The sequence below is a fragment of the Microplitis mediator genome, chromosome 2 (assembly GCF_029852145.1).
Source record: "Microplitis mediator isolate UGA2020A chromosome 2, iyMicMedi2.1, whole genome shotgun sequence".
In the NCBI taxonomy this organism is placed as follows: domain Eukaryota; kingdom Metazoa; phylum Arthropoda; class Insecta; order Hymenoptera; family Braconidae; genus Microplitis; species Microplitis mediator.
The window spans coordinates 3,537,826-3,549,946 of NC_079970.1; the positions used below are offsets into that span (position 1 = coordinate 3,537,826).

Consider the following 12,121-nt stretch of genomic DNA (forward strand, 5'->3'; position numbering starts at 1 on the left):
CAAATAATTAGTAACTCTACTTGGACACTTTTTGCCGCTGAAATTCAAAATTTGTGGATAAAATTAATTTCTACTGCGCCGGAATTTTTTAAATCTCTGTGATGACGCAAGTGAAAATTAAATTATTAACAAGTCTAGTTTTTAAAAGGAGTTTTGATTTTATTTATTTATATTTATATATAAATTTTTGAGTAATAAAATAAATAAGCGAGTGCGTTTAAAAAATCGATTTATTAATAAAATAAAATGTAGTAATAAAGTATAATGTCTGATATACTCCTGAGTGTAAACAATTGAGACTATTATTTTATAAAAAATAGTAAATATTAAATTACCATCAGTCATATTTTTTAGATCTAATTTTGTAAATATTAAAATTTTTTTAATTCATAACAACATTTAGGTAATTAATTAAAAAAAAAAATTTATTAACATTTTATAAAATTTATAAAAATTAACATATGTCAAAAATATAAAAATAATTTTAAAAAATATAATTATCAACAGCGTAAAGTTTTATAATTACAACTATTTGGTTACTGCACTTTGGTTAAATATTTACGTACAATTATTTTTATTGTCGGGGATTCTACAGTTTCCGTGGCACCGCTAAATTATCGTACATTCTTGTAGAACTCGACGAAATGACTTTCTTAAAGAATAAAATTTTTCGATATCTCGCTTAGTTTTTGAGAAAAATGGATTTAGAGAAAAATGCAATTTTTTCAAAAAAGTTAAATATTTCACAGATTTTAATGATTCTGCGCGTTTTCATCCCCCGACAAAATATCCTACGCACAAAATATCCTCCGACAAAATATCCCCCAACAAAATATTTCCGGACATAATATCCCCGACAAAATATCCTATCAGCAAAATTTCTCTATTTTATTTAAATGTTTTATTTGTACTATTCACAAATAATTGGGGTACTTGTTTTTCAGGGAAATTGTGATAATTTATAAATAAAAAGTAACTGCTTATTTAGAGTGCTAGTTTTTCAGGAAAATTGTAAAAATTATATCGAAAGATATTTTTTCGGGGATGTTATGTCCGGAGATATTTTGTCGGGGGATGAAAACGCGCATTACCGATTTTAATATCTCTAATTTTTTTGTATTTTTTTCTGGAAAGTGCACTTGAAGACGAAAATTTTGAAAAAAAAAAACGTCTGAATTAGTCCATTTTTGAAGAAGTTATATCTATTTGAAAAAAAGTCTTATTTCGTAGAGTTCTACAAGAATTTACGGTCATTTAGCGGCGCCACGGAAACCGTAGACTTTCCTTATTGTCAATTAATTATTTTATTAAATTATCAAAAAATATATATTTTTTTATTATATTAATACTAAAATTTTTCTATAGCAATTCGATCTAAGTACCGTATAGGTACAAAAATTGTACTAATAATAATACCTTAGGTATTACAAGTATTCCGGTGGACTCAATTACTCATATTTGTGTCCAAAGCTTTCATTGAGGTCCCGGGATATGAATTAAATTTTAAATAAGTATCGATATTTATATCACAAGCACGTGGTGGCATTATCTAACTCGTCTTTACGCTCAAATTGATATTTATGTGCAGTAATACTTGGGTCAGTCTCAAGCCTCTTACGAATACGATTAGCGATACACGGGAAGAAAAGATCTGGATCCATGGCTCGCTGGCTCTCGAATCCAAACCACTGAGACAGTTTGCTGGCAATCATGCCAATGACGACTGTCATCACAAGACCAATGGGGGCATTCCACATGTACGAAAGTCGGTAGAGATAAAAAAATTCCGAGTTACTCCGGACATGGGGATGCAAATAATCATCTAGGGTTTGATGTTTCATTTCCAGCGTCTTGTTGAGTAAAAGTAACGTGTCATTACTGCAGCCCTCAATGGAGACCGGTAATGTCTGTGGAAGTGGTCGCGGACCACCGAATGAGATCCATAATAAAAATACAAGTGATACTGTAGTACCCAGCATAGCACCACGTTGATTTGACGATTCAAATAACATTCCCAGGGTAAATAAACCCACTAGCGGCCCGCCAACGGCTCCAAATATTGTCAAGCTTATCTGCAATTTATAAATGTTGATGTTAGTTATTGAAAATAAGCTGAAAATAATAAATAATAAATGGTTTCATTTACTTGAAGGACACCTCCTAAGTACTGAGCAAGTACAGCAAGAGCTATACACAAAATACCGAGTGTAAATGCTATTAATTTTCCTAATATCAATGATGTTGTTGGCGGGAATTGTTTTTTTGTACATTTTAAGTACAGAGGTTTTATATAATCTTCCAAACTAACAGCCGCAAGAGCATTTAGTGCCGCTGATATGGTACTTAATCCCGCACTAAATACACCTGTGATAAAATAGTTATTATTGTTACGCTAAACAATATAAAAATAAATGAATTTTGTGGAACTGACCGGCGATAAATAAACCCGATAAACCGGGTATTGAAGACATTGTTTCCATAACGAAGAATGGCATCAGCATGTCTGATTGTTTTATTGCTCCAGCTGTTTTTGGATCACAGTTATAATATTTGCTATACATTGCAAGTCCTGAGAAACATGTTGTGATAGACAGTGCAGTTAGAACGGGCCAACAGAACCACAGCGCCTTTTGTGCTGACCTTAGACTCCTGGAAATAAATAATTTAAATTATATATAATTTACAATTACAAAAACTTTTTAAAAGATTAGTGTAATAGTATTCTGGTTAATATCAATAGACACTATAATTCGTATCTTTTGGTGATAAAAAAAAATAAATAAATTTTAATCAGATAACGAAAATAAATAAGTAATTACTTTGATAAGTATTAATTATCAAATTGATAATCATGTTGTACTTGAAAAAAATTATTTAGTGAACTAAAGTCCTTGGTGATTTCCGTGGTATTTAAATAAATTAAAAATATAAAATATCTTACTTGACAGTTAACATTCGTTGTACTTGAATTTGATTAACTCCATAGAGTGACAAATATGTACAAAGTCCTCCAATTATAAGACTCCACCATGTGTGACGTTCGGTGGGATCAACAGAAATGCTATCAACCATAACAATTATATAAATTAAAGTATAAAACGATAATAATACATGAATTATAAATAAATAAAATATTAAATTACTTGTTAAAATCTAAACGGCCGCCTTGACTTGCAATGTTCCATATTTCGTCGAGGCCACCGGCCGAATAAGCGGCTACGACAATTACAGCAATTAACGAAGCAAACATCAAAACTGCTTGGAAAATATCTGTTATCAATACAGCTTTTATTCCGCCGATACTCGAATAAAAAGCGCAAGCTAAGCCGACTAATAGGATACTTTTCATTCTTGATAGATCAGTTGTCGTCTCAAAGGCCAAAGCCGGCGCGTAAAGCACCACACCCGAGTACAATAACATTTGGAGCCACACGACGAAGCTCGCTAACAATCTCGTTGGTACTCCAAAACGTCTTTCTAAATACTTTCAAAAAATATTATCATATTTATTACTTGTAATTGCTAAATTACTAATTAACTAGTATCTAACACGCGGAAAAAAGAACAGCGGACAAAATTACAGTTTAAAATATCCGCAAAGTCCCTCTGCTTCAAAATTGTTAAAATTACATTATTTCTGAGACGTCACAGTTTCATATAAGACTTTTTTCAGTCCTTAACAGCAAACAGGTTTTCAACCTTCAAATTTTGTGGTAGAAACTGTAAAATTTGGTATCTGTAATTGTAATTACTTTATTACAAGAAATAGTCTCAATTATTACAGTGCAAACTACAAGCCTTGAAGTTTTTTATACGAAGGCCCAGTTTTTGCACTAAAAACTGTAATTTTTCCACTACTCTTTTTTCCGTGTACTATTTTTCGTACCTCATAAGTACTCGTTGCTTGCAGTTTATAAAATACTGGCAAAAATCCATAGCAAACTATTGGTGTACCAATTAAATAAGATATATTTATAACAACAAATTGTGATCCGTATATATAATTTTCAGCGGATAATCCTAAGAGTGTTATCGCAGACATAAATGACACCATCAAAGCAATACCAACTGACAGCGGTCCCATTGATCGGTTCGCCGAAAAATATTCCTGTGAAATTTAAAAAAAAATAATGAGTCAGGGTAACTGATTGCATCACACATAATACGTCCATAGCAGAGCCTGTAGACAATATGAATATTTTTAAGAGCGTGATTTATCGACACATAAATCCATTGATTGAAGACAATTACTATGTAAATAAAAATGCTTAGTCACATTTTATTTATCTCATTAATATCATCGATCCTGTACTCTCTGAATTACCTCAGCTGTTTTCTGCCTGCCTCCAGTTAAACGATAGTAAATTCCAATCCCAACACTGATGGCAATCATCAGCGAAATGACCAGATAGTCGATCGTTCCTAATATTTTATTTGCCCCCATGATCGATAACTATTCTCTGAAATTAAAAAAATTAATACTTCATTAAAAAAACAATTACAATTTTCATGATATCAATTATCCAGATAAATTCACCACTCAGTAATTTATTCGACCTCTTAAAAATAATTAATTTAAAAAACATCAACGGTTAAAATTCCAACAATTTTATTCTTAATTGTCATTCAAAAAATTTAATTATCCGCGTGATTATCATTGATATTTATAAAGATAAAATATATCCTGTATATTTATGATCTATGATATATTTATTATCGGGAAAATGACAAATATTATTTAATAACTAAAAGTGATAACCAGATAATAATCCAAGAGCCTTCACCTTCTGATAAATTTATTTGCTGCAGCACAAAAAAACTGCCTGCCTTCTAATTGTGGTTCTTCAATTACATTACTTAGAGTACTAAGTACACATAATTTTTATATTTCTTATATAGACATCTATACATACATCAGTATATACGTGATTACCACGTGTTATCAATACATACTATGATGTAAACTTTAGTTTTCTAACGTAGACCGGCCTGGTCTTTGGAGACCAGCGCGAATGGCGGCTGATTCAATATTTTAAACGGGAAATTATTTTATACTCTTAAATTTCATCATAATTAGTAAGTGTACTGCATGTTATATAAATTTTGACGGATTGCTAGGTGGTTTCACTTTTTTTGAAAATTTCAATTACCCGCCATGTCAACCATATTTATAATTTATAGTTATTTTAAAAATAATGAGTGTGAATGCAGCAGACATGAGACAATTTATAAGTTTTAAATAATTAAAATAAAATTTAAAAAATTGCGCGCGCTGATTTTTCAATTATCTAAATTTTGATTTTAAAATTTTTGTTCTATTTACATTTTAATTGTTTATTTTAAAATTTTTAAACTGACAATTGTCAGCTACATTCACACTCACAAAATAATGAGTGGCAATGCAGCAAATATGAGACAATTTATAAGATTTAAATAAATAAATAATTAAAATACTGAATTTTAAAAAATTGCGCGCGCTTTATTCAATAATCAAAATTGACATTTTCAAATTTTTATTCTAACTCTACTTACATTTTATTTATTTATTCAAATTCAAAAATATAAAAAAATGACATCTGTCAGCTACATTCACTCATTAAAAATAACAGTCGCTATAAATTCAACTGTCATACCAACGGCTAGTACTGAACTCTTGATAATTCAGGTCAGTCAATTTAATTATAAAAATAAAATTACAAATAAATAAATAAAATAAAATATATTATTGATTATTTTTAAAAAGTTGAGCGAAAATTAAAAAACGAATTTTTTAAAATAATTTAAGTGATAATTAAAGGCAGACAAAAGCAGTCGAGCAATGGAAACCCGCCAGTAAATAAACACGAGTTGTCCAAACTGTCGATGTCGACTGACTGAGAAAAAATAACTAATGGCCGCTGGTGGTGTGTAAAGTGTCCAGGTGACGTGGCTATGTTATTATAAAAATATTTAATAAATAATATATTTAAAATGAATACTTTCAAACGGGATAAAAAAGAAGAAGAAGATGGTAAGTTTCATCTATGACATTTGCATTAACAATTAGATAACTTGTTACCACTTATAAATTTAAATTTCTCACGTCTGTTTGACAACTCCCCTAACATTAACTCTAAATTTCATCATAGTTATTTTATAATTAATTATTATTCAAATTTACCATCAGTAATTAACATGATAATTATTTTTAGGAGGTGGTAATCCGTTTCAAAATTTAGAAAAGACAACTGTGCTCCAAGAAGCAAGAACTTTCAATGATACACCAGTAAATCCACGAAAATGTGCTCACATATTGACAAAAATATTGTATCTGCTGATGCAAGGAGTGCAGCTCGGAACAACAGAAGCCACCGAAGCATTTTTTGCAATGACTAAATTATTCCAATCGCGAGACGTCATATTGCGTAGGTTGGTTTACCTGGCAATCAAAGAATTGAGCACAGTAGCTGAGGATGTGATCATAGTGACGTCAAGTCTGACCAAGGACATGACCGGCAAAGAGGATTTGTACAGAGCACCAGCAATACGCGCTCTCTGCACAATAACTGATGCTGGGATGCTGGCTGCTATTGAAAGATACATGAAACAAGCGATTGTGGACAAATCACCGGCAGTATCGAGTGCTGCTTTGGTCTCAGCACTTCACTTGAGCAACTTGTCTGGTGACGTTGCTCGTAGATGGGCCAATGAAGCACAGGAAGCACTAAATTCTGACAATGTCATGGTTCAGTATCACGCTCTGGGTGTTTTGTATCAAGCGAGAAAGTCTGATAAACATGCTGTCATTAAATTGGCGGCGAAACTCATCAGGAGCCGGCAGAAAAGTCCGTATGCCACGTGCATGATAATCAGGATGGCTTGCAAGCTGCTGGATGACGTCAATGAGAGCAACGAATTGCTGGATTTCATTGAAGGCTGCTTGAGACACAAGTCTGAGATGGTTGTCTACGAAGCTGCTCATGCTCTGGTCAATCTTGGACGCAGTGGAATACGTGAAATAGCACCGGCAATAAGTGTGCTCCAGCTGTTCTGCGGGTCACCAAAAGCTGCGCTGAGATTCGCGGCCGTTCGCACGCTTAATAAAGTCGCCATGACTCATCCAGCTGCTGTTACTGCGTGCAACCTGGACCTGGAGAATCTTATTACTGATTCAAATCGTTCAATTGCTACACTGGCAATCACAACTCTTCTTAAAACCGGAGCTGAGAGTTCAGTAGATCGTTTGATGAAACAAATAGCGACTTTTGTATCAGAAATTTCAGATGAATTCAAAGTCGTTGTTGTTCAAGCAATCAGAGCATTGTGCCAGAAGTTCCCACGCAAGCACTCTGTGCTGATGAATTTCCTGTCGGCGATGCTGAGAGACGAGGGTGGGTTGGAGTACAAAGCAGCTATCGCTGACACAATTATCGCTGTAATGGAGGGCAATGCTGAAGCAAAAGAAGCTGGACTCGCACATCTCTGCGAGTTTATTGAAGACTGTGAGCATACATCTCTCGCTGTACGTATCCTCCATCTTCTGGGCCAAGAAGGACCAACTTCAAAAAATCCATCCCGACACATTCGTTTTATTTACAACCGCGTGATCCTCGAGAGCGCAAGTGTAAGAGCAGCAGCAGTCGCTGCTCTAGCTCATTTTGCCGCAGTCTGTCCAGATTTGCTACCAAACGTTCTCGTTTTACTGTCACGTTGCCAACTTGATTCTGATGACGAAGTACGCGACCGTGCCGCGTATTACTGTAGAATTCTGCAGGAACGTAATGATCCAACAATCTTACCCACACTTATTCATCCACCTCAGCTCTCAATCCCAAGCCTCGAGAGAGCTCTTCGCAATTACATCCAGTCTCCAATGGACGAGCCATTCGATATCGGTCAAGTACCGCCAGCGCAAGCTGTCGAAGAACCGACTCCAGCAGAAGTACAGCTCATCACTCGACCAACTCAACCGCGACTTACACGAGAAGAAAGCTACACTGAAAAACTGTCTCAAGTTCCACAATTGATGATGATCCTTCAGAAATCACCGCTCTTTAAATCATCATCAGTATTCGAACTTACCGAGTCTGAAACGGAGTACAATGTCAAGTGTGTCAAACACTCATGCGGCGATTTTCTCATCTTACAGTTCGACTGCTTAAATACATTGACTGACCTAGTGCTGGAGAACGTCAGTGTCGCAGTTGAAGCACCAGAAGGATACACTCTTATTGGTGAAATATCCTGTCCCAAGCTAGCATACAACGAGCCAGGAACAACTTACACTATCCTACAGTTCCCTGAAGACATCAATGCCAGCGTAATGACAACTCCAGCAACTTTGAAATTCATTGCTCGCGACTGCGATCCTACTACTGGACTTCCTGAAGCTGACCAAGGATACCAGGATGAGTATATGGTTCGTATTCTTTTTAATCAGTCAGCTGAGTACCAATATGACTAGTTACTAATTTAATTATTTATTTAAAATTTAAATTGACAGCTTGAAGACCTCGAAGTGACTCTGGCTGACCAAATGCGCGGCTCAGGCACCCGAGGAATGGACATGAATGCTGCCTGGGAAGCTGCGGCAACACGTGGATTCACTTGCATGGAAGACACCTTCGCTCTGGGAGCCAATGTCACAACTCTAGAAGCTGCTGTGCAGAGTCTCGTTGGTTTCTTGGCTCTCGAACCGGCGGATCGCAGCGACAGGGTACCTCCCGGTGCTACATCGCACGTATTGCTACTCCACGGTTACTTCCGCGGTGGAAAGGAAATATTCTCCCGCGCTAGATTAGCTCTCGCTGATACCCAAGTTACGATGCAATTGTCCGTACGCTCACAGGACCCAGATGTCGCAGCACTTGTCCTCGCATCAGTTGGTTAATTTTATTTTATTATTGTCTAATTATCAAAAGTGTCTATTTAAATATTAATATAATATATCAAGATCTCTTGTTGATGCTTATGATAATTAGTAGGACCAGGATTTTTGCGTTAATTTAAAAAAAATTAATAATTAATGGTGTCAAATTTCGAAATTACAGTGAAAATATTGGTCGTATCAAAAAATCACAGGAAACATTTTCTCTGTAAAATAAAATTTCCTACAACTTTTATTTGAAAAATTTTTTTATACGGCCAATATTTCCACTGTAATTCCAAAATTTGACACCATTCATTTCGAAGTTAAGGCAAAAATCTTGTCCCTAGTAATTAGATATACTTATAATTATTGTACAGATAAAATAAATCAATTAGTTATTAAGATAATTATCTAAACGGGTGTGAATGTAGCAGACATGAGACAAATTTAAAATTATAAATAAATAGAGTAAATAATTAACAAAATAATATTCATAAAAAATGCACATATTAATTTTTTTAAATTTTACTTTATTAATTATTTACTCGATTTATTTATAATTTTAATTTTATTTGATGTCTGCTACATTTACACTCATTTATCTATCAATACTTTTCGATTCATTTATTTCATATTTTTATCACTGTATTCTTAATATCGTTTTATGTTAATAAAAAATATATATATGAGAACACAAAGTCTTCATTAATTCAAAAAATTTATCTCTGATAGCAAGACTGGTCAGAAAGTTGGTGTCAATTAGTTGCGATCAAGCTGATGACAACTTCAACCTTTGTAACTGTTGACTACAAATTGTTACCAACTTTCCCAGTAAGTTGACGTCTAGTTGTCAGCTTATGGAATTGCCAATTTCTGGGTTTAAATTGACAAGTTGCAGCAGTAGGTTTAGTTGTCATCAGTTTGGCTGTCAGGGGACTCAAGTTAGCCACCGTCTAATAATTTTTGAATTTTTTTTAAAACGATAAATTATAAGAAAAAAAATATTTTAAAAAATTACACTGACAGTTTTTTAAATTTTATACATGTGCATATTTTTAGGGACAATTTTTCAAACCGAGTTTATTTTTATCCAGGTTTTAATTATCATTGCTGGTATATCTATATATTATCAATATATAGATATACAAGCAATATTAATTAAAACCCGGATAAAAATAAACTCGGTTTGAAAAACTGGCCCTTAGTTTTTGTTTTTTTGTAATTTATTTGTGGAAAAAAAAATTCGAAAATTGTTAATTGTCTTCTAACTTCGGGATCATGTCAGAAGTTTAATTTTAAAAAAAATGTTTTGCCGCCTACAGATAAATTACCGATTCTTGTAAACGATCTTATCGACTAGTTGCTGGTGATTGTTTTCCGAAGTTTGTGTTCATGAGTGTGATATTATTATTTTTATGTCTTTTTAACAGCAGCAACATCGAGTAGAACGAGACGAGGAGCCGAGATACGCAGTGAATATTTTAAAAAATGGCTGCGGTCCTAGATGAAGTCGGCAAGCCCACTATTAAATTAGTTGACGAAGAACCAGAAGATATTGTTGATGATGAAGATGAGAGCAGTCCTGTCGATGCTGCTAAAAAAAAGAAGAAAAAGAAAAAGAAGAAGAAACCTTGTATGTATATTTATTTATTTTATTTTGCTTCCATGCTCATTTTCCGGTCGCTTTGAAAAACAAAAAGTAAAAGTTAAATTTTGATAATTTAATTAAAACACTCGATAAATATTCAAGGGACTTAACTTTTACTCCAGTTTAATATTTTTCGGACAAGATAAAGTTTTGGTTTGGAGGTTAATCCAATTATTTTATTGTATATTTAAATAGCTGGAGATACTGCTGCAGTAGACGGAGCGAACGATAAGAAGGAGGACGATAATGAAGATGCTGATGGTACGTTTTATTTAATTTAATTTAATGTAATTTAATTTACGAAAGGGTTTTTAAATTTTTAAAATACTTTTGCAGCTCCAGGGAACGCGGAAAATGAAATAGAGACAGAAGATGTAAAGAAGAAGAAGAAAAAACGTAAACCACGTGGTAAAGGCGCCAAACAACAGACAGATCCACCGAGTATACCAATTGGGGATCTGTATCCAGATGGTAATTTCCCAGTAGGACAGATAATGGACCACCCTTCGGCAGCAGGAATAGATGACAGGACAGCTAAAGACAGATTTTCAAGCGAAGAAGCTCGTGCACTTGACAGAATGCACAATGACATTTACAACGAGGCGAGACAGGCTGCCGAGGCACATCGACAGACGCGTAAGCACATTATGAAGTGGGTTAAACCCGGGATGACGATGATAGAAATTTGTAATGAGCTTGAAAACACTGCGAGAAAATTAATCGGCGAAGACGGTCTGAAAGCCGGGCTAGCATTCCCGACAGGTTGCTCGCGAAATCACTGCGCGGCTCATTATACACCAAATGCTGGTGATCCAACGGTACTCGAGTACGACGACGTGACTAAAATTGATTTCGGTACCCACATAAACGGCAGAATAATCGACTGCGCTTTTACTTTGTCATTTAATCCAAAGTATGATAAGCTCATTGAAGCTGTACGTGATGCAACAAATACGGGAATAAAAGCTGCTGGTATTGATGTACAGTTGTGTGATGTCGGTGCCGCTATACAGGAAGTCATGGAGTCATATGAGGTCGAAATTGATGGTAAAACTTATCAAGTTAAATCAATTAGAAATTTAAACGGTCATTCTATTGCGCCTTATCGTATTCATGCCGGAAAAACTGTACCGATTGTACGCGGAGGTGAGGCCACACGTATGGAGGAAAACGAATTTTATGCCATTGAAACTTTTGGATCTACTGGTAGGGGTATTGTACATGATGATGCTGATTGTTCCCATTATATGAAGAGCTTCGAGGCCGGTTTTGTGCCATTGAGACTGCAGAGCAGTAAATCACTTCTAAATACCATCAACAAAAATTTCAGTACGTCTTGTATTTTTTAAAAAACGTTTAATAATTTTTTTAAAAATTTTGCTAATATTTATTGTCTATTTTTTCAGGTACTCTGGCATTCTGCAAACGTTGGCTAGATCGTGTTGGCTGCACTAAGTATCAAATGGCATTGAAAGATCTCTGCGATAAAGGGGCCGTCGAGGCTTATCCACCGCTGGTTGACATCAAGGGCTGCTATACCGCCCAGTTTGAACATACCCTAGTATTACGTCCCACTTGTAAAGAAGTTATTTCACGTGGCGACGACTACTGAGTTATCTCAATGA

At 34.5% G+C, this 12,121-nt stretch overlaps 3 protein-coding genes across 5 annotated transcripts; 2 read left to right on the forward strand and 1 right to left on the reverse strand.

Annotated features, from left to right (window-relative positions):
• Window positions 1-249: 249 nt before the first annotated feature.
• LOC130678527 (putative sodium-dependent multivitamin transporter) lies at window positions 250-4,937 on the reverse strand. 3 transcript variants are annotated; one of them, XM_057485795.1, is made up of 8 exons: window positions 4,760-4,779; window positions 4,325-4,460; window positions 3,887-4,108; window positions 3,144-3,484; window positions 2,942-3,061; window positions 2,432-2,649; window positions 2,147-2,364; window positions 250-2,072 (listed from the first exon to the last, which is right to left on the reverse strand). In XM_057485795.1, exons 2-8 carry the CDS (start codon window positions 4,442-4,444, stop codon window positions 1,527-1,529), a joined length of 1,785 nt encoding a protein of 594 aa, XP_057341778.1. In that variant the 5' UTR covers window positions 4,445-4,460; window positions 4,760-4,779; the 3' UTR covers window positions 250-1,526. The 3 variants fall into 3 exon arrangements, with proteins under 3 accessions (XP_057341778.1, XP_057341777.1, XP_057341775.1); XM_057485794.1 differs by lacking the exon at window positions 4,760-4,779 and adding an exon at window positions 4,538-4,653; XM_057485792.1 differs by lacking the exon at window positions 4,760-4,779 and adding an exon at window positions 4,785-4,937 and having other exon boundaries at window positions 251-2,072.
• Window positions 4,938-5,774: 837 nt separating this feature from the next.
• Window positions 5,775-9,459, forward strand: LOC130678526 (coatomer subunit gamma). Its single transcript, XM_057485791.1, has 3 exons — window positions 5,775-6,010; window positions 6,192-8,398; window positions 8,483-9,459. The coding sequence occupies exons 1-3, from the start codon at window positions 5,971-5,973 to the stop codon at window positions 8,867-8,869; spliced, it is 2,634 nt and encodes an 877-aa protein (XP_057341774.1). The 5' UTR covers window positions 5,775-5,970; the 3' UTR covers window positions 8,870-9,459.
• Window positions 9,460-10,264: 805 nt separating this feature from the next.
• On the forward strand, window positions 10,265-12,108 carry LOC130663392 (methionine aminopeptidase 2). Its single transcript, XM_057462579.1, has 4 exons — window positions 10,265-10,481; window positions 10,692-10,757; window positions 10,833-11,825; window positions 11,903-12,108. Exons 1-4 carry the CDS (start codon window positions 10,337-10,339, stop codon window positions 12,106-12,108), a joined length of 1,410 nt encoding a protein of 469 aa, XP_057318562.1. The 5' UTR covers window positions 10,265-10,336.
• The last annotated feature ends 13 nt before the right edge of the window (window positions 12,109-12,121 follow it).